A 23,511-nucleotide genomic window follows, 5' to 3' on the forward strand; every position below is an offset into this window, starting at 1 on the left:
AAATGTAAAACGTAACTGATATAACTAAGATTGCTAAAACATTTGACCTTTACAATGTGTGCCTGCATGGCTACATTTTTAAAATTATCAAAACAATACACATACATCATTAAAAACAAATCTAGACTCATAATGAAAAACCAACAAGAGGATAAAAATCTTTTTCCACCTCCAAAGTGTTAACATCTGTTATAGTCATCTCTTACTTTTAATAATATACTATTTGTTTTATTTATTTTTGTGTGTGTGTGTGATGGAATCTCACTCTGTCACCCAGGCTGGAGTGCGGTGGTGTGATCTCAGTTCACTGCAACCTCCTCTTCCCAGGTTCAAGCAATTCTCCTGCCTTAGCCTCCAAACTATCTGGGACTACAGACACGCGCCACCATGCCCAGCTAATTTTTATATTTTTAGTAGAGATGAAGTTTCATTATTTTAGCCAGGCTGATCTTGAACTCTTGACCCCAAGTGATCTGCTCATTTCAGTCTCCCAAAGCACTGGGATTATAGGCATGAGCCAACATCCCTGGCCTGCTGACTTATTTATAAAGTTTATCCTCTGTGAGCAATGGGGATTCTTTCTTATCAACACCCATATCTGCCCTCTACCATCCTTCCTATATATAGTTATCTTTCATTTTTACAATATAGTATTTATAACACATGTAAATGTGGTTCCCTGCAGAAATTAGTAGTACATTTGATAAACTTCCTTTCTTATACAGCATTTTATTTTTCAAAGAGTTTCCAACTACTTTTCTGCATGTTTTATCTTCCTTTGTATCTCTTTCACATTATTTCATTAAATCAAGCATTGTATCCAATTTCCCCTTATTCACCCAATCTCTGCACCCTAGAGAGCTATTTTCCGCAACAGCATCTGGGTGGTATCTCTCTGGGTCTGCTCTAACAGCTGTCATCCTGGGAATCCTCCTCGCTTTCTCTTGAGCTAGATCCACTGTTAACTGAATCTCACATCTTCTTCTTCCTTCGTTATCGCATCTGTACTAGAGCTCACCATTGAGTAGCTTCCTTAAAAAGGTACATGGGATGTAAATATTCATTGTCCTTACATATATGAATACATCCTTACCCTCAAACTTCATTGATTGAGAGTTTAATGAGGTACAGAATTCTAGGTTAAAAATTGTTTCCTTCAGAGTTCTGAATCCTTCTGAATGTACTGCTTCTTTGCTTAAGGGGTTATAAACCATAACTTTCATTTGGTTTCTCATTCCTTTGTGGTGATTTTTTCATTCTTGATATTTTATAATTTCATAATGATGTACTATGGTATGACTATTAATTTATTAAGTACCTAGTGAGCAATTTCAATGGAAAGATTTGTGTCTGTCAGTTCTGGAATTTTTCTTCTTTTAGTTACTTGCTATTTTTTTTTTTTTTTTTGAGACTGAGTCTTGCTCTGTCATCAGGATGGAGTGGAGTGAAAATCTCAGCTCACTGCAACCTTCACCTCCCAGGTTCAAGCGATTCCCCTGCCTCAGCCTCCTGAGTAGCTGGGACTACAGGCGCTTGCCATCATACCCAGTTAATTTTTGTATTTTGGTAGGGACAGGGTTTCACCGTGTTGGCCAGGATGGTCTTGATTTCCTGACCTCGTGATCCGCCCGCCTCAGCCTCCCAAAGTGCCAGGATTACAGGCGTGAGCCACTGTGCCTGGCCTCTCTCCTCTATTTTCATACTTCCCCCTTCTTAGATTAATACACTATACAACATATCTTTTCTTGAAAATTTCCATCGCTGCTTTTTTTATACTTTCTGAAGATTTCCTCCATTTAAAATTCTTAATGCTCTACTGAAATTTTTTTTTTTTTTTTTTTTTGAGACAGAGTCTTGCTCTGTTGCCCAGGCTAGAGTGCAATGGCACGATCTCGGTTCACTGCAACCTTCACCTCCAGGGTTCAGGCAATTCTCCTGTCTCCCCAATAGCTGGGACTAGAGGAACATGCCAAGCTAATTTTTGTATATTTAGCAGAGATGGGGTTTCACCATATTGGTCAGGCTGGTCTCAAACTCCTGACCTCAGGTGATCCACCTGCCTCAGCCTCCCAAAGTGCTAGGATTACAGGCGTGAGCCATCATGCCCAGCTCTTCTGAATTTTAATTTAGATTTTTTGTTTTTGTTTTTGTTTCTGAGACAGAGTCTCTCTCTGTTGCCCAGACTGGAGTGCAGCGGTATGGGTTCAAATGATTCTCATGCTTCTGCCTTCTGAGCAGCTGGGATTATAGGCACCAAGCACCACATCCGGTTAATTTTAGTATTTTTAGTAGAGACAGGGTTTCACCATGTTGCTTAGCTGGTCTGGAACTCCTGAGCTCAAGTGATCTGCCTACCTTGGCCTCCCAAAGTGCTGGGCTGGGATTATAGGCCTGAGACATTATGCCTGGCCTAATTTAGATTTTTATCTCCAAGTCTTTCTTGTTCTTTTCTTTTTCAATGCATCTTATTCTTTTTTTTTTTTTTTTCAGACGGAGTTTCACTCTTGTTGCCCAAGCTGGAGTGCTATGGCGTGATCTCGGCTCACCACAACCTCCGCCTCCTGGGTTCAAGCGATCCTCCTGCCTCAGCCTCCCAAGTAACTGGAACTACAGGCATGCACCACCATGCCCGGCTGTTTTGTATTTTTAGTAGAGACGGGTTTTCTCCATGTTGATCAGGCTGGTCTTGAACTCCTGACCTCAGGTGATCTGCCCACCTTGGCCTCCCAAAGTGCTGGGATTACAGGTGTGAGCTACCATGCCCAGCTTATTCTTGTTTTATAGATACTGCAGGTTCTCTGAGTTTAACAAGAGATTATCAAGAATGCCCTATTAAAACTTGCTTGGTGCTACTGTTAGTCGGATTTATTAACTGATAGGCTTTACGTGATTCATCCAGGATCTAGTTTACTCTAGGGGATTTCCACTGCCAGAATGTAGAAGATTATTCTCCAGAGGCATTCAATTTCTCCACAGAACTCCAACTACCACTGTACCTCTAGTTTTATTCCCAACCCATCTCCGGACAAGAGGATAGAATCTTAGCTGTCTGTGTTCTCTACTCACAAGGGGTATCAAATTTTTATGTATACATATACACACACAAATATGCATTCATATGATGATCATTAATTAATTGGAAATATTTGAAATGTCTTCAATTCGATCTGTGGCCAAAAATAAAATAAAATTCACTGAGGAAAAAAGAAAACATGAAGAGAGCACTTAAAATGTTAAAAGTATGCAAATACTATATTCATTGTTGAACTGTCTAAAAGGAAAAATATGGGAAGTAACCGAAATGTCTTTGTGTTAGAAACTAATTAAATAAATTATGATATATCTATTCAGTAGATGTGGATGTGCTGATTTGGAAAGATTTATAAGTTATACTACTAAGTTGGGGGGAAAAAAGTTTGTAATATGTTAATGATCCCATCTGTAAAAAGACTGCACACATGTGAGTGTATATTACACATACAGTATAAATATGTGTGTGGCAGGGGTTTGGGGGCATTTTATATATGTGTGTGTGTGTCTGTGTGTATCTATATATACTAATATGTCATATATATGGTATAAAAATGCAATTTCTGAAATGATATAAACCTCTAAAAATGGGGGAAAATAGAGAAAAGCAACACAATTTGCAAATCAGAAAGCAGATGAATGAATGAAGGGCACCAAAGAAGGCTAAACCTCATACCAGCAGTGAGGAAAGTCAAGAACCAACCCAGTTTACCATAGAACCCTCAATAATTACTGACTGCCCTAGTGCCTATGAAAATAAAAAGGGCAGTGGGGAGCCTCATACAAGGAACACTGGGTGAAGACTGAAAATTACTTAGATGCCTAGATCCCCACCTCATTTCAGGTTGCAAGGTGACTGCCCTTCTAGAGCTTTATTCTCTGAAGATAGTAGGAGAGGGCTCCTAGCCTGGAAGATGCTAACAACTGTTGAAGGCACAGGTACAGATGTAATGCTGAAATTAGGGGGATTCATGAACATATCTAAACACTAAGAATCCCCTCACCCCAATCTCTATTCTTCAACTAGACCCTAGAACACTGGAAACCATTCGCTTACCACCCTCCAGTCAAGAGATTGGAACTATTTTCTCTGGAAGCCAACTAGTCTAAAAGAAAAAGACCTAAAGACTTCATATTATTAATTCCCTAGGAAATGGCCAACCAGATCACCCGATTGTGAAACTCAAGGTCAACTAGTGCCAACCATATGCTTGCAATTTCCAAATCAGTTTAGTCTTTCCTTCATAATCTTAAGACAGCCAGGAAAAAAATCTTAATAGGGAAGAGCTCAAAACAAAATAGAAAAAAGCAAATTAGAGGAAATTGACCTAGCAAAAAAAAAAAAAAAAAATTATAAAATCCTTTGAAAGATCAAAATCAGAAAGGTAAGGTATTACGTCCATCTATAAGAACAGAGTGGTACAAAACACACAGAAAATAGAGCTCTTGAAAAATCAAACTAGTTTAATTTAAAAATATTCATTAAAAGGCCAGGCGCAGTGGCTCACGCCTGTAATCCCAGCACTTTGGGAGGCTAAGGCAGGTGGATCACAAGGTCAGGAGTTCAAGACCAGCCTGGCCAAGATGGTGAAACCCCATCTCTACTAAAAATACAAAAAATTAGCTGGGCGCGGTGGCAGGCGCCTGTAATCCCAGCTACTCGGGAGGCTGAGGCAGGAGAATCACTTGAACTTTGAAGGTGGGGGTTGCAGCTTGAACTCAGAAGGCGGAGGCTGCAGTGAGCCAAGATCGCACCACTGCACTCCAGCCTAGGCAACACAGTGAGACTCAGTCTCCAAAAAAAAAAAAAATTGAAAACTTAAACATTACAGCAAGAAGTCAACAAAAGGATTAAAAGACAAAGCAGATAAAATTTCAAAGAAATAAGAAAAAGACAAAAAAATTAAAAAAAGAAATTAAAATGTGAGCATATTAGAATATATTACAGAAGGTATAATATCAAATAATGGCTGGCCAAACAAAGATAACAGCCAAGTGCAGTGTCATGCACCTATAACTCCAGCTACCCAGCTACTTGGGAGGCTGAGGCAGGAGGACTGCTTGAGCCTAGAAGTGTGAGAACAGCCTGGGCTAAACATAGTGAAACACAGTCTCAATTAAAAAAAAAATTTAGCGGGGCCAGCACGGTGGCTCATGCCTGTAATCCTAGCACTTTGGGAGGCTGAGAGAGGAAGATCGCTTGAGTTCAGAAGTTTGAGACCAGCCTGGGCAATATAGTGACACCTCATCTCAAAAATAATTATTTTTAAAAATAATAATAATGAATAAAAATTAAAAAGGGAGAGAACAGTAAAATGCAGAAGAGGAAATAGTCAAGAAACTCATTCAAAAAAAAACTGCCTAGAACAGAAAGACAGAAGTTGCTAGAATGAAAGAGTCTAGCAAGTAGACACCACAGGGGATGAAAATATACCCACACAAGGCTAAAAAAAGAGAACAGCCAAGTGTGCTATGGATATATCTGTTCTCTTGCTTTGGCCTTGTGTAGATATATTTCAGAGTGAAATTTTTGGACATGAAAAACAAAAGATTCAGGATTCCTAGCAGGGCATGGTGGCTCATGCCAGTAATCCTGGCACTTTGGGAGGCTGAGGTGAGCTGATCACTTGAGGTCAGCAGTTCGAGACCAGCCTGGCTAAAATGGCGAAACTCCATCTCTACTAAAAATACGAAAGTTAGCCAGGTGTGCTGGCAGGCCCCTGCAATCCCACCTAATAGGGAGGCTGAGGCAGGAGAATCACTAGAACCTAGGAGGCAGAGGTTGCAGTAAGCCGAAATTGTGCCACTACACTCCAGCTTGGGCGACAGAGTGAGACTCCATCTCAAAAAAAGAAAAAAAAAAAAGATTCCAGAGAGGGAAAAGCAAAAAATAAAGAATAAAACACGTCACACACAAAGAATCAGGAGTTGGAAGAGCTCTGGACTTCACAAAAGCAACACTGGAAGCAAAAAAACAATTCAACACTGCCAATAAAATACTAAACTTCCAATCCAGTCAAACTATGAATAGAATAAAGATATTTGCAAAACTGAATACAAATATTTAAATGCAGCCAATCTCTAAAAATTGCTTCTCATGCACTTGTTCTTAAGAAGCTACTACAAAATGTGCTTCACCAAAATGAAAGTATAGGGGTGGGCAGGAACGTGAGATGCCAAAAACAAAGAAATCCAAGAACTACATTAAAGGAGATCCCTAGAATGGGATCTCCCTAGGAAAATAGCTGTGCAACAGACATAGAGGGAAGCCAGTCCAGACTCGAGCAGGGCTATTTCCAAAGAAAGTCATACTGCAGGCTATTATCATTAAGCTACCTGCTGCCACTGTGTAGTCTTTGAATGCCTGAGTGAACCAGACTGGATTTAAAAATCTGTATTTATCTTGTTTATAAAATTTATATTTATCTTGTTTCAATGAAATTCCAACTCTCCCTTCCATGTCTTATGTGCCACTACCTAGATCAGCTAATGACATCACTTTATCCAGCAGAAACATTCTGACCTACTTGTGAAAAATAGGGGTAAATCACCATAAGCCTAGAATGAGAATATACAGAGTAGTCTGCTACTACGACTGAGCACACTCCCACATAACATCCACTGTGAATGTGTCAGATGTGTCAGATATTCTTTTTTTTTTTTTTTTTTTAAGATGGAGTTTTGCTCTTGCTGCCCAGGCTGGAGTGCAATGATGTGATCTTGACTCACTGCAACCTCTGCCTCCCAGGTTCAAGCGCTTCTCCTGCCTTAGCCTCCCAAGAAGCTGGGATTACAGGCGCCCACCACCACACCCGGCTAATTTTTTTATTATTATTTTTTTTAGTAGAGACGGGGTTTCACCATGTTGGCCAGGCTGGTCTCAAACTCCTGACCTCAGGTAATCTGCCCACCTTGGCCTCCAAAAGTGCTGGGATTACAGGCGTGAGCCACCATGCCCCGCCAAATGTGTCAGATATTCTAACTGTAGTGGACCCCTATGTTTACCAGAACTGGCTCATGACCTGTCCAACTGAATTCTCTAGAGGGGCTTTTGTAAACTCAGAGAAAGAAGCTAAATCTGAAATCAGAGTATGGCTTAGAATCTCTATTCAGGTAACATTCTCAGAAAGCCTTCAACTGCGCTTTCTTATAAAACTAGGCTTATGCTTGTTACTCAGTTTTTAAAAAACTAAAAAACAGGCTGGGTGCAGTGGCTCACGATTGTAATCCTAACACTTCGGAAGGCTGAGGCAGGTGGATTGGATTGCTTAGTCCAGGAGTTTGAGACAAGCCTGGGCAACATGGTGAAACCCCATCTCTCCAAAAACTACAAAAATTAGCCTGGCATGGTGGCACAGACCTGTAGTTCCAGCTACTTAGGAGGCTGAGGAGGAAAGGTCGCTTGAGCCCAGGAGGTCAAGGCTGCAGTGAGTCATGATAGGACCACTGCACTCCAGCCTGGGCAACAGAGTGAGACTCTGCCTCAAAAACAAAACAAAACAAAACAAAAAAACCACCCTAAAAAAAGGAAGTAAAATAAAAATTACTTAGGAATATAAATACAGATACTTCCATTCTGAAGAAAAGTAAAGCAAGGATTACACAAAAGTCCAGACTATAATTACTTCTGGGAGGAGACATACTACATGTTTAAGTAAATAGTATTTGACAGCTACTGTGGAGACATACTAGTACCCATATTATTACTGTTCTTTAAACTATACATGTATTTTCCATGTACTATTTGCATGTAGGATACATTGGAAAATGTTTTAAAAATCAATTTTAAAATATTGCCCTCATTAGTACAGTGGTGAGTAAACAAATAAAAATATAGTACAGCACTTGGTTTATAAAATAATGAGTTAATATAAACACACATCTACAATAAGAAACAAAACCTAGCTTCTATTACATTCAAAGTATGTAAAAATGAAATATCTTTTAAGTTATAAGAAATGTTACGATATTTTTATGGAGATCCATTCTTTTATCTCATAGATCGGATATGTCCCCTTCCCTGCCAGTCAGATTTAATAAAGCTCCCCTTTAATCCTCATTGCTTTCATTATCTACACTTCATTCTGCCTTAAATACTAAGCAATAATCTCATCATAAAAGAGGTCACGTCAGGTTGGGCGCGGTGGCTCACACCTGTAATACAAGCACTTTGGGAGGCCAAGGCGGGCGGATCACCAGGTCAGGAGATGGAGACCAGCCTGGCTAACATGGTGAAACCCTGTCTCTACTAAAAATACGAAAAATCAGCCAGGCGCGGTGGCCTGTAGTCCCAGCTACTCAGGAGGCTGAGGCAGAAGAATGGCGTGAACCCGGGAGGCGGAGCTTGCAGTGAGCTGAGATCACACCACTGCACTCCAGCCTGGGTGACAGAGCGAGACTCTTTCTCAAAAAAAAAAAAAAAAAAAAGGTCATGTCCAGATGCAGTCACTGCTACCTGTAATGCTAACACTCTGGGGGGCTAAGACAGGCCAACTGCTTGATGCTTGAGCCTAGGAGCTCAAGACGAGCCTGGTCAACAGGGCGAAAGCCCGTCTCTAGAAACAATATAAATATTAGCCGAGAATGGTGGCATGCACCTGCAACCCTAGCTCATCGGGAGGCTGAGGTGTGAGGATCTTTAGAGTCTGGGAGGTTGAGGCTGAAGTTAGCTGAGATCGTACCACTGTACTCCAACCTAGGCTACAAAATGAGACCCTGTCTCAAAGAAACAGATCATAATAGTCACAATCAGGACAAACAAAGTTTGGTGTTCTTTACAACACAAACTATGCTTTACACTGCAACAGAAAGGATGGTACAGAAAAGATTAAAAAACTAAAGTAACAATGCTAAAAGTCGAATATTAAATGTTAACCAAAATTTGATGGTGCACTTGGATCTACTAGTAACAAAAAATTCAGGGCCTCAATCAATGGCTGATTTTATTTCAAGTACAGGTTGAACATCAAAAATCCAAAATCTGAAAAGACTCCAAAATCTTACACTTTTTGAGTGCTGACATGATTCTCAAAGGTAATACTCATTGGAGCATTTCAGATTTAGAATTTTCGGATTTGGCTTGTGGAATGCAAATATTCCAAAATCCAAAAAAAATCTGAAATCCAAAACATTTCTGGTCCCAAGAATTTCAGTTAAGAGATATTCAACCTGTAGGCCGGGCATGGTGGCTCACGCCTGTAATCCCAGCACTTTGGGAGGCCGAGGCAGGCGGATCATGAGGTCAGGAGATCAAGATCATCCTGGCTACCACGGTGAAATCCCGTCTCTACTAAAAATACAAAAAATTAGCCGGGCGTGGTGGCGGGCATCTGTAGTACCAGCTACTCGGGAGGCTGAGGCAGGAGAATGGCGTGAACCCGGGAGATGGAGCTTGCAGTGAGCCAAGATCGCACCACTGCACTCCAGCCTGGGTGACAGAGCGAGACTCCATCTCAAAAAAAAAAAAAGAGAGAGATTCAACTTGTAATAAGAGAGCTAACACAATTCTGGTAGAAAAAATAGTAGTTGGTAATGTCACTGAATTACCTTTATAGAATTTGACTCATATAAACTACAATCAAATACCTGCATGCAACAGAACGATTGTTATGTTTACCTTGAAGTCCATTAAGGATTGAAGTAATTTCTATGGATTTAATATGAGCAGTATCAGAGTTTTTGGCATCAGTGAGATCCAGTTTCGATACCATTTCAGGAGATGGATTTGTCTGAAATGGTGGCTTGGATAAGCGCCGAAGTTTACAGTTTTTTGGAGAGTATTTTTCATCTTTGTCTTTTTCTTTGTCTAATTTATTCTAGGTTAAGAAAAAAAAGTATGTCATAATTTATCATAAGGCACTTATTAGAAACAATGTTAATATCCACTTTTAACTCACTGTTATAGAATATATTGTTAAATATTTAACATAAAACGAAAGAATATAAGAAGCCCCTCAAAACAGCCAAAGATTTTTAAAGCTACTTAAGAAAATACTACACAGGATGATCAAAAGGTTTTGTATTTATACTTTAATAATAGGACTCAAATTAGCAATCAGATAGGTGATTAGGACTAGCAAACCTACAACTTACTCTTCAGAATTAAAATCACAATACGTTTAAATTAAATACTAACTAAAAAAAGAAACAACTGCAACCTGGTCATTTCAAAATCTCATTATATGTGGGTTGGGAATGACAAAATTCCAAGTACTTTTGTAAAGTCAAGTCAGGAGCAACCTTCCTACCTCAGTCACATATTAATGTTTTGAGAAAAGATGAGAAATTTTCTCAAATTATTTGTTTACAAATAGATGAGCAGAGGCAGATACATTTCCTGGAAACTACTCTTAAAAATTATTTTGATTTATAGGAAAAATAAGCTCTCTGAAGCTTGAGTTAGCAGTAAACACTATAAATTTTGAGTGAGAGTAATTCTCCTAAGGAGGATACATATCTATTATCATTCCAGATGCAGAGAAGATAAGTTAATTCCTTACATATAATAGATGCCTAAGGGTAGTGGTTCTCCAAGTGTGGTCTCTGGCCCAGTTATATTAGCATCTCTTGCAAACTTGTTAGAAATGCAAACTCCTTGAAACAACCTCAGATCTACTGAATCACAAATGCCCAGAATGAGGCCAAGCAATCTGAGTTTTAAGTAGTCCTCCAAGTGATTCTGAAATGTGTTCAAGAGTGAGATCCACTGCCTTAGGGATCTGAGATTCATTCTCAGACCACACTGAAAAGACATATATGTAAGTAGACTACCATAGCCAATAAATGATTAGTGTTGTTCCAATTTTCCTGCTATTGCCGGCCTTTTCACCACTTCATAATTTATCCCAAAAGTCATAATCTATCCATGCATGCTGAAGGCAGAAATAGTTTCCCCGAGTTCAAGTTCAAATATGGCTTTCAATGTGTATCAGAGGGCAGCCTCAACAATAGTGGCTCTTAGAGTAAGATGAAATACAGTGATGGGGGGATGTACATTATCAAAATATTACGTAGGAAGCCTTTTCAAAATTCACGTGCCTCTTCCCTCATGACCAGGAGTTTTAATATGCAGGAGGAGAGGCCAAGAACTGAAGAGAGGCAAATACCTAGAAAGAACTCCTTAAGTAATCTATTAGTTTTCCCACCACTATCCTCCACCCTATCTTCCCCACCCTTATCCTCCACCTTACAAATGCTACTCTAAAACTTGCTTTGTGTAAAGACATTGGCATTTTTAGTCTCCCTACCCCTAACAGAACTCTTTCAGTACCTAAAAACAATGCTAAATGCAGCATAATTTTCATACCTTCGTGTAAAGAAGGGAAATGAAAAAGGGGTTGGAGAAGTCTTGAGTTGTAACTACTGGGTTGCTACACCGAAAATTTTAAAACACAGACCCAATTTTATAGTGAAAAAAGAATGACCCCTTTAGGGGGGAAGCTTTCATTATTTGGGGCCACTAAAGAAACATTTAGCAGAAAAGTAAATATTAAAAGCATCTCACTTTGAATATGAAGACTGAATTTCAAAATAACTATTAAGCACCTCAACAACATGTACTATTCAAAGTATGTAACAGCCATTAAGAAGATTTTAAAAATTCTAAAACCTAGTCTAACCTAACTTTTAGGAAAATTTAGTCTTAGAATGAGTAATTCTATCATACATAAAAGTAACATTAATTTTCCATATGAGCTCCTAAGTAAATCCCCATGGCATTTGTGTGGTTAATAGGATCCTGTGGGGCTGGGTACGGCAGCTCACGCCTGTAATCCTGGCATTTTGGGAGGCCGAGGCAGGTGGATCACCTAAGGTCAGTAGTTCAAGACCAGCCTGGCCAACATGGTGAAACCCCATCTCTACTAAAAATACAAAAATTAGCCAGGTGTGGTGGTGTGTGCCTATAATCCCAGCTAGTCGGGAGGCTGAGGCATGAGAATCGCTTGAACCGGGAGGTGAAGGTTGCAGTGAGCCGAGGTTGCACCACTCTACTCCAGCCGGGGCGACAGAGCGAGACTCTTGTCTCAAACAAACAAACAAACAAAATCTTGTGAAAATATTCTAAGCCACTAACTATAATCAGATAAAGATGAAGAGAAAAAGGAGTTGCCAGATAGCCTTTTCTTCCTTGGAATGGTTTACAGCTATAATAATAACCTATGTCTTCAAGCCACACTGCCTTATGGCTCCTGGTTGGGAACCAGAGGGGAAGGAAATGGCAAAAATGGATAAATAAAATGTGGTTGAGTGGCTTTATATAATGTTGCGACTGAAAAAGTCTCAAAAATCATTCAGTACTGTTTCTAAAATGCTTTCCCTAACCTGACAAAATTAATTATATACAAATCTAGCATTTGAAAAATGTGCTATTTCAATAAAGTGTAACACTAACATGTATTTAATTGAATCATTTGCAGGAAAACTTCTTTTAAAGAGCTAATAGTGTGTAGTAAAACCAAGCACTTACCTTTATTTTCTTCCGATGTTTTATCTTTGGCACATTTTTATCAGCAGGTCTTACTATTTTATCTGCTTTAATCCATTCATCGTATCTAAAATAAAAGGAAATATAAATATGTACAATATACACCACAGAAATAACCTATGCCATATTAAAGAGAAACTCATATAGAATCATGACATTTGAGAAGGGAAAGAACCTTGGAAATCATCTCAGCATCCTGGTTTGAAGAGCAAGCTACCAAGGCACAAAGAGAAGGATGTAATAACTTGCCCATGGACATAAAGTTAGCTACTGGCCGAGCCAAGACTAGAGAGCATGATCTCACGATTCCTCAACTAGCACTGCTTACTCAGCTACAACAAAGAGAAACTGAATCTCTATAGTAAGTATTAAGATAAATCACCGTATTTTCTACATTTTGTTTTACTTTGTTTTGTTCTTAAGCAGCAGGTAGGCAATTTTTATCTAGACACATCAGAAAGCTAAGGTAATAGCTTCAGTTTTAAATGGCATTGTGTAAAAGAAAAGCACTGTATTATGGCTGGGAGCAGTAGTTCATGCCTGTAATCCTAGCACTTTTGGGAGTCCGAGGCGGGCAGATCATGAAGTCAGGAGATTGAGACCATCCTGGCTAACATGGTGAAATCCCGTCTCTACTAAAAATACAAAAAATTAGCCGGGCGTGGTGGTGGGCACCTGTAGTCCCAGCTAATCGGGAGGCTGAGGCAGGAGAATCACGTGAACCCAGGAGGTGGAACTTGCAGTGAGCAGAGATTGCGCCACTGTAGTCCAGCCTGAGCGACAGAGCGAGACTCCATCTCAAAAAAAAAAAAAGGCACCGTATTGTAACGTATAGATAATGCAAAATCAACTAGAAAAAAAAATGCTTGCTCATAAAATACTAGAAAAACATTACTCTGTAAAGTTTTTCAGTATTCTGAAATGCTTCCTACATGTACAGACAGCTGAGTCAACAGTTGTGATGGCCTCTTGATTCAATGCTGATAGTCTTCGCAGTTTCATAGGGTGCAAGCTACTATTAACTGCAATAAAACTATTTGTTTAAAGCAAAAAAAAAAAAAAAGAATGACAGTTTCTTCATCCTTCATTCATTCAATAAGTATGACAGCTAGAAGAAGTAAACATTAAAAATGAATTGACATTCTCTTCTTGTGTTCAAAGTTACACACATTACTCACAGAAAACAGAAAACTCGCTGGTATTTTTAACTCTAGAACACGGACACCTGAAAACGAGCTTTTAAATTAAAATGTCCTCATTGTTAGAGGTATTAAAAGGAAGTAACAAAGTCCCCAAATCAAGAAGTAAACTGACCAATAAATTATATTCTTACTCTAGCACAGGCCTGGAAAGTATCTGTAGCAAACTCCTGGGCGGTTATTCCGCTGGTACAAACTACTGGCTTGTAGCCAGAAAAGCTGAGGATTCATCCCCATGCAAGGGGTTCTGTTTATGTGCTGGAAGATGCTGAGGGCCGTAATAAGAATAAGAGGGAATGGAATGAGCTTTAGGACAGACTTAACATAATCCCTGCTTACTAGTTATGTGGTCCTGATCAAAACTCATTCTCAGTCCAAGGCTTAGTTTACTTCTGTATAAAATAAGACTACAATTTAAAAATAAAATAAAAAATAATGCTACGTATCATATATGGGTTTTTTTTGATAGAAATATATGGTAAGTACAGGTGTAAGTACAAATATATGATAAGTACGTTGAAAAGCTTTAAAGCAAGTGTTCTTCTACTAAACACACTCCTTTTGGTACTTACACCTGGCACTGTAGCACCCATCTATATATTTGCAGCAGTACTTCTACCTTTCCTGTTAATACCAAGAATTGTATAATGCTTAGGAAAGCAATTTACTTCCTTCCAAAATTGGGGGCATGGTGGGAAACGAAAACACCTCCATCCTCTGCAAATTTCAATATGAACTCCTAGAAGTTGCTCTATTAGAATAGCTATGGAAAGAAGTCCAGATAGCAACTTTGTTTTTAAAAGAAAATAAAACAAGCTTTCTAAGTTTTTATGAGAGAAACTGAAGTCAGCTCATGATGGCTGCACATAACATTAATGCGGGCTAAACAAAGTTATAATCGGCCGGGCGCAGTGGCTCAAGCCTGTAATCCCAGCACTTTGGGAGGCCGAGACGGGCGGATCACGAGGTCAAGAGATCGAGACCATCCTGGTTAACACAGTGAAACCCCATCTCTACTAAAAAATACAAAAAACTAGCCGGGCAAGGTGGCGGACGCCTGTAGTCCCAGCTACTCGGGAGGCTGAGGCAGGAGAATGGCGTAAACCTGGGAGACGGAGCTTGCGGTGAGCTGAGATCCGGCCACTGCACTCCAGCCTGGGCGACAGAGCGAGACTTCATCTCAAAAAAAAAAAAAACAACAAAGTTCTAATCATGTTTTACCTTTCTTAACCAAAGGCTATCTGTTCTGTAGCGAGTTTTATACCAGACATTTTTTACTATCAATAAAAAAACTGACTCAATTCAACCTGGATTTTGTTATCAATTATATTTTGAAGTAGGATAAAATAGTAGTTTTCAATTTAAGAATACATACATGATATTGTACATTTGTATATTTTACCTGCCTCACCCAACACATCAAACAAGGAAAAACAGTTACTGCCTCATGGGTAAGGCATTACACTGTGATAAAGGAAGATTCCTTTATTACTCAGAGATAATGTATGTTGTTTAAATTCTCCTAAGAACAAGGTGGCAAGAATATATACATAAATAATAAAATAATGGATACTTGGAATGGTACAGGCTGGGGCCCATTGCCTAAGCTCCATAAATCCTACATAGTAATCATGTTCTCTTCTACTCAATTATAAAAAAAAGGATGGTACAAGAGGACTGGATGTCAGAAAAATGTTGAGTAGTGACTTTAGGTGTCAAACGTGTGTTGGAGCAGGCAGGACACACACAAAAAAATAAATTATTAAATTAGATGAAATTAACTACATACATAGTTCTAATAAAGAGTATGGCCTTACTATTCTGGAAAAATTTTGTTTTACAATTCTCATGGGGCTGGGCGCAGTGGCTCATGCCTGTAATCCCAACACTTTGGAAGGCTGAGGTGGGCAGATTACCTGAGGTCAGGAGTTCGAGACCAGCCTGGCCAACATGGTGAAACCCCGTCTCTACAAAAACACAAAAATTAGCCAGGCATGATGGCGCACTCCTGTAATCCTAGCTACTCAGGAGGCTGAGGCTGGATAATTGCTTGAACCCGGGAGGTGGGGGTTGCAGTGAGCTGAGATCGCGCCATTGCACTCCAGCCCGGGTGAGAGAGCAAGACTCCATCTCAAGAAACAAAACAAAAAAATTCTCATGGAATATTCTGTATAGTTTTAAGAAATTCCTTGAAAACTTACTATAGAGTAATAATGTAAGCTAACAGCAAACAATGTATAATAATATATTTATAGCTCTAACTTACAGATATATAAGTATTAGCTAAAATTATGACTCTTCTGTTATTTGACTTCTTTTTATTCTACTTTCTCAGTGCTTTTATTTGTTTATTCAGGTATTCCCTTGTTTAGACACTAAGCTTTTCCATTTTTTTTTTTACCTGGCCAGTTATGCTCTTTGTATAAAATACAGTTACACAGTATTGTTACTGTCATCAAAACTAATAACTTTTAGAACTAGAGTATATCTTAAAAATTTATCAGGGACTTTATTTCACAAGTTAAGAAATTCCAACAATGAAAGTGAATTAGAGTGCTTGCCAAAAAGCACCCCTGTGGAGAATTAGAGAAGAGAAGGAAATAGACTGTCCGTTAAAAGATTCTAACACGATAATAACGGTAGGGGGCATTCCAGGCCCTATTCAGACTAAGCTTCATGAAGAGTGGGAAATCAGTGACATAAAGAGGAAGAAAAGGTGAAAATAACATGTGAGAATTTTGGTTGAGGAAGCTTTTTCAAATTACAAATGTCCTTACCAAATACAAGCTGAGACTACTGACACAAACATATTGGCAGACAAGAATTTCAAAACCTAATGAGATTTTAAATAGCATTTTAGTTGTCTGACAGATGTTACAAGAAATACAAAGATGGTCAAAAGATTAAATAACTATAATGGATCATTGTTTTTAAAAATAAGAAATGTTCCTTCTGTATATGTAATTACCCATTAGATATTACCTAAGTGTTCCTTCCATTTTCTCTACAGGATATTTTCAAAGAATAGGGAAAACACACACACATACACACACACACACACACACACACACACACAAATTCATGTGGGGAGGCTGGGCATGGTGGCTCACACCTGTAATTCCAGAACTATGGGAGGCCCAGACAGGCAGATCACCTGAGGCCAGGAGTTCGAGACCAGCCTGGCCAACATGGTGAAACTCCGTCTCTAACAAAAAGATAAAAATTAGGCTGGGTGCAGTGGCTCATGCCTGTAATCCCAGCACTTTGAGAGGCCATGGTGGGAAGATCATGAGGCCAGGAGTTCGAGACCAGCCTGGCCAACATGGTGAAACCGTATCTCTACTAAAAATACAAAAATCAGCCAGCCGTGGTAGCGGGCGCCCGTAGTCCCAGCTACTTGGGACGCTAAGGCAGGAGAATAGCTCGAACCCGAGAGGCGGAGGTTGCAGTGAGCTGAGATCACGTGCGCTATGGCACTCTAGCCTGGGTGGCAGAGTAAGACTCATCTCAAAAAATAAAAAAAAATTCATGTGGGGAAAAACTCTACATGAAAACCCCACATTTCCTACAGACATTACAATTATTTAAGAAAGAACTAAACTGGCATAATTACTGGTGCCAATTAATTTACAAAAGTAATATTAGTGTGTAAGATTTCTCATTCCTTACCAAGGAAGCACAGGCTTGAAAGAAGAAAGCTTACTTCAGAACTACAACAAAAAGTTTACAGTTAATCCTTTCTTCTTTATAAATTTAGACTTTTAAAAATACAGTATATGTAGTATATATTAAAAAGAGACAACACCAAATTTACCTTAGACATAATAGATAATAGTCAATGCAGATAGAAAATAGGAAATTTTAGCTCAAGTTCACATATCCTGAATTTCATAAAAAATTAAAATAGGCCAGACCCAGTGGCTCATGCCTGTAATCCTAGCACTTTGGGAGGCTGAGGAGGGCAGATCACAAGATCAGGAGTTCAAGACCAGCCTGGCCAACATAGTGAAACCCCATCTCTAAGAAAAATACAAAAAAAAATTAGCCGGATATGGTGGCAGGCACCTGTAATCCCAGCTACTTGGGAGGCTGAGGCAGCAGAATCACTTGAACCTGGGAGGCAGAGGTGGCAGTGAGGCAAGATCACACCACTACACTCCAGCCTGGGCGACACAGCAAGGCTCCAGCTCAAATAAATAACCGTAAAGGAAGTGGCAAAGAGTGAAACTGCAGCTAAGATATAGAAGGCCATAAAATATTTCTCAACTTCTCCTTGGGGTACCATGTCAAGTAAGATATCTATTCATCCCTGAAAGTACCTTCTTAAGGAATATGAGAATCTTTTTTTTTTTTTTCTTCTTCTTCTTCATATAGCGTCTCCATTGCCCAGGCTGGAGTGCAGTAGAGCCATCCTGGCTCACTGCAGCCTTGACCTACCAGTATCAATTGTCCCACTTCAGACTCCTGAATAGTTGGGACTCCAGGCATGCACCACCACACCTGGATAATTTTTTTGTATTTTGTAGAAAAAGGGTGTCACTATGTTTCTCAGGCTGGTCTCAAACTCCTGGGCTCTAGTGATTCGCCCACCTTGGCCTCCCAAAGTGCTGGGATTATAGGTGTGAGCCACCGTGTCTGACACAATACAATAATCTTAGTAAGTTAGTTAAATACAAACCTTTTGGTTTGAAAATGCTTCCAGACCAGCCTGGCCAACACAGCGAAACCTCACCTCTACTAAAAATACAAAAATCAGCTGGGCATGGTGGCACATGCCTGTAATCTCAGCTCCTAGGGAGGCTGAGGCAGGAGAATCACTTCAACCCAGAAGGCAGAGGTTGCAGTGAGCCAAGATTGCACTACTGCACTATAGCCTGGGCAACAGAGCGAGACTCTGTCCCAAAAACATACATAAAATAAAATAAAATACATTGTCTTGCAATTTTAGATTCAAGCAATGCAGTTTTCTGAAAATGAGAAAACTGAGGTAGACTGGGTTGTATTTTTTATATATATATAATATAAACATATATATACAGTCCAGGATAGTTTATCTATCCTGGCTTTAACTGGTCTTAACCTTTAGGAATTACGATTACAAGATCATAATTGGCCTTTTCACAACAGGAAATAAATTAATTTTGCAGGGCACAAGGGAAAGAGCATTACTAAAAAGCTTCCATTTAAAAAGAAATACTGAAACAAAAAGTATTGAAACAAATATTTAAAAAAATATTGAGTTAGAAAATTAAGACAGTGATTAGCCTATGCTTTTTCAATTCAGTTATCAATACAGTCAATATAATTAATTCTACAGACAGAATCTAAACAAGTATCTCATTGAATATTTATCTAAAGTACTAAGGAAAATATTTCCAAGGTATATATATATGACTTGTCTGAGAATATTTCTATTGAGATCACTTAACATTCAACTAACAAACAAACACAAAAGAACATATGCATGATAAACTCATTTAACTTCTGAAGATCTAATATGTTCCCTGACCTACATAAAATGAAGTAGAATGAAATTTTTATTTTTATTTTTATTTTTATTTTAGATGGAGTCTTGCTCTGTCACCCTGGCTGGAGTGCAATGGTGCGATCTCAGCTCACTGCAACCTCCGCCTCTCAGGTTCAAGTGATTCTCCTGCCTCAGCTTCCCGAGCAGCTGGGATTACAGGTGTATGCCACCACATCCGGCTGATTTTTGTATTTTTAGTAGACACTGGGTTTTGCCATGTTGGCCAGGCTGGTCTTGAACTCCTGACCTTAGGTGATCTGCCCCCCTCGGCCTCTTAAAGTGCTGGGATTACAGGCATGAACCACCATGCCTGGCCGTAGAATGAAAAATTATATGAGACTCCAAGACTGTAATTACACATGTGGACGTATTCATCTGACAAACACCTCTTAGGTACCTATTATGTAATAACAGAGTCTGCACTAGGCACTGGGTACTCAGCAATGAATCAACAAACAGCTCTTGTCTGCGAGAAGCTTACAATTCAATAAAAGAAGACAACACTAAACAGTAATGACAAATTTTGTATACAAACCTGAAACTTTCTGAAAGAAACCCACCATACAAATATTTGATTTTTCAAATGTTTAGAAATATTCATACAAAGCTAAAAGATACCATTCAGAGACCATAGCATACTTGCTCTCACCACAGAAAAATAGGATTTCTAAAAAGAAAACTTTATGGCTTTTGTAGGGATGCACTGGCAAATTATGTAAGAAATCATTCCGTAATAATATAAACAGAAAAGAACGTTAATCGATCAGATATACTACCAAAATGGTTAATATGCCCACATCAGTTCAGCTTTTGGTTCTTCCTAAACCCAATTTTAAAAGAAATATTATCAGCATATAGTTAATATACACCTAAAAAGCACAGTCTTAGAGATTTAAAAATATATAGCATGCAGAATAAAAGTATTTTAAAAATAACTTAAGTAAAATCAAATTAATGTAATACTTAAAACCTCACTCTTTGAAATATGTATAGATTATAAGATAAAAATCTAATAACCAATCATGAAGCAAATGTTAAAATCATCTATACTTTGTTTTCTATAATGAATAGATTCATTTAATAATTGTTGCACAATATGTATTTTATATCTTGCCTCTCTATAATCAAAAAAGTTAATGTATGTCATATAATTAACTTATTAGGTTTTTTTTTGTGTTTTTTTTTTAAATTGAGACAGAGTCTCGCTCTGTAACCCAGGCTGGAATGCAGTCGTGTGATCTCTGCTCACTGCAAGCTCCGCCTCCCGGGTTAACGCCATTCTCCTGCACGCCATTCTCCTGCCTCAGCCTCCCGAGTAGTTGGGACTACAGGCAACTGCCACCATGCCCGGCTAATTTTTTGTACTTTTAGTAGAGACGGGGTTTCATCGTGTTAGCCAGGATGGTCTCGATCTCCCACCTTCATGATCTGCCAGCCTTGGCCCCCCAAAGTGCTGGGATTACAGGCATAAGCCACCACGCCCGGCCAACTTATTTAGTTTTTAAGAACCTCACATCTAAAGTGGAAATTTGTGCTGTTTTAGTAAGGAAAGGGATTTCCCCTCCTGAATTAAATAAAAGTATGACAAAATAATAGAAAAAAACACCAAGTCAAAATAAAAAGCAGTGTTAATTGTTATTAATTATAAATTTCATAAGCAATTTTATCAATATTTATCTACTGTATGAATTTTATATAATCTCAATTTATATGTATTTTAATCTGAATATCTAAAATAAGACTTATGAAAATAACTGATCACAACTAATACTTTTAATAATGTACCTATAATAAAATGAAACAAAAAAGTAGTATATTATTCAAAAATAAAATTCCTGCCGGGTACAGTGGCTCACACCTGTAATCCTAACATTTTGGGAGGCCGAGGCAAGCGGATTATGAGGTCAGGATTTCAAGACCAGCCTGACCAGCATGGTGAAACCTCATCTCTCCTAAAAATACAAAAATTAGCCGGGCATGGTGGCACACGCCTGTAATCCCAGCTACTCGGGAGGCTGAGGCAGGAGAATTGCTTGAACCCAAAAGGCGGAGGCTGCAGTGGGCCAAGATCGTGCCACTGCACTCTAGCCTGAGCAACGGAACGAGACTCTGCCTCAAACTAAACTAAACTAAACAAAAATAAAAACAAAGTAAAATTCCTAAGTATGATATAAACATTTCATATTTCTACTTCATATAACACTTAAATCTACATCAGAGAGACAGGAATGGTATTCCTCATACTTAAGAATATAACAGCAGAATGATAGAACCATGAATTAAAATTATAGCATAGTCATATTTAAGAGTTGACATAAACAGCTCAACGGAATGGTATAGTAATTATATCAATAGGTTTTCCCAAGCAATATAATTCTATAAAATGAAACTGAAGTATAGGTCTTTAGGCAGAGGTAATACGTAATAATAAGAACACGAATACAGCATTTTACCAAAGCTTACAAAGACAACTGCAAATGGTTAACTGTGGCATTAATTGCATATTATAATGCAGATGCTAAGTTTTTTTAATTCCCCAAAAGTATACTCTGTTAATATTTGATAAATGTATGGAATTAGTTATTTGTGCATACTTAGACAAAAACATCAATGTACCTGCCAATCTACAAAACTACTCAATGAAACAGGTCTAAGTTTAGTAAACACTCTTAAGATGAATACACAAAGAAAAATTAAAGCCCATTTGAGTACAACACATAACTGAATTATCATCTCTTTTTCATGAAGGAAATGTTTATGTTCATTTGTACTCAAAAACTATGGTTAACTCAAAAGTCACTCTCTTTTAATACAAATTTACAGATAATGGAAACCACTGTCAAATGGTCATTTTATAGGCCTGTGACTTCTGTACTATAGAAACAAGGCAGACAATTTCCTAGGGTACCTTGCTTTCTAACATTACCAGGACAATTATTTCAAAGAAGATGAGTAGAACAACTCTGTACTCTATTTCAATATTCCTAAATCCAATGGCATACACAACTGAAGTATAGCAGGGATCAGATTACATGGAAGTAAAAGAAAAAAGAAAAAAAATGAAGGACACAAAACATTTTAGAGCAGGAAAGAACAAAGCAATTAAGTTGAAAAGTGACATTAAAAATTTTTTAAGGACAAAAGGAGACTAAGAATAGCTAAAAAGTCACAGAAAATTATTATTTCCAATCAAATTCATTCCAGTCTCTCAGTCTCGACTCCATTTTGTTCGCTAAGAGATAGGCTCTTTATGTAACCCAAAGAGGTCACATATATCATATACAAATATGAACTCAAATTAGATCAAAGATGTAAACATTATAGCTAAAACTATGAAGTTCTTAGAAGAAAACATACAGGAAGATCTTCAGAACACTGGATTTGGCAATGTTTCTTTGGAAATAACATCAAAAGCAGAGGCAACAAAAGAAACATTTGCAAATCACGTATCTGGTAAGGGAATAACATCTAGAATATATGAAGAATTACAATTCAACGACAACAAAACAACTGACCAATTCAAAAATGGCAAAAACTTGAAGGGACGTTCCTCTAAAGAAGATATACAAATGGCTAATAAGTACAAGAAAAATGTTCAACTCTAGTCATTAGGCAAACGCAAATCAAAGCAGAGTGAGACACTAATTCACACTCTCTAGAATGGCTATAACCTCCCAATTTTTTTAAATAGAGAATAACAAGTGTTGGCAAGGCTGTAGAGAAACTGGAACCCTAACACATTGCTGGTGACAATGTAAAACGGTGTCGTCTCTGTGGAAAAGTCTGACAGTTCCTCAGAAAGTGAAACACAAAGTTATATATAAATGAAGTGAGAAGCAGCTCCAGTGAGAGGGTCAAGCCATATCTATCCCAATCCCCTATTATAGGTATCGCTTTAAAAAAACCAATGACCCAGTGGCTTTTATTTGAATTTTAACTTCTGCTCTACTTCCATTTTGTTGTCGGGAGGTCCAATTTAGATCAACATTCATTTAGTACTTACCATATGCCAAATGAATACTTTTCTAGATGTGGTAAGTGATATTAGGAGAATAGATATGAAACAGAAATTTTTTTCATATTTTAAAATTAAGTGCAGTTTTGTAATAATACATAATGTAGTCCTGATGTAGAAAGCTTGAATGATGAAGAAAAAAAGAAAAGGAGGGGGAGGAGAGTTGAAGGGAAAGAATTTACCCAGAGTCCTAGGTGAAAGTTATATTCCAGGAGATCAAATTCCTCTGGCTCAGAAAAATAATTCAGAAAAATTT

The 23,511-nt window shown here is 38.3% G+C and overlaps 1 protein-coding gene across 4 annotated transcripts in view; it reads right to left on the minus strand.

Moving 5' to 3' along the window:
* The window catches only part of ARID4B (AT-rich interaction domain 4B), a 164,108-nt gene that overhangs the window by 17,106 nt on the left and 123,491 nt on the right, over positions 1 to 23,511 (minus strand). For all 4 annotated transcript variants that reach the window (XM_031659592.1, XM_021931540.2, XM_031659585.1 and 1 more), the window contains 2 exons: positions 12,497 to 12,581; positions 9,647 to 9,845 (listed from right to left, as the gene is read on the minus strand). In XM_031659592.1, coding sequence (XP_031515452.1) covers positions 9,647 to 9,845; positions 12,497 to 12,581 — 284 coding nt within the window. The remainder of the gene's footprint in view (positions 1 to 9,646; positions 9,846 to 12,496; positions 12,582 to 23,511) is intronic.

This window comes from Papio anubis, chromosome 1 (genome assembly GCF_008728515.1).
Source record: "Papio anubis isolate 15944 chromosome 1, Panubis1.0, whole genome shotgun sequence".
In the NCBI taxonomy this organism is placed as follows: domain Eukaryota; kingdom Metazoa; phylum Chordata; class Mammalia; order Primates; family Cercopithecidae; genus Papio; species Papio anubis.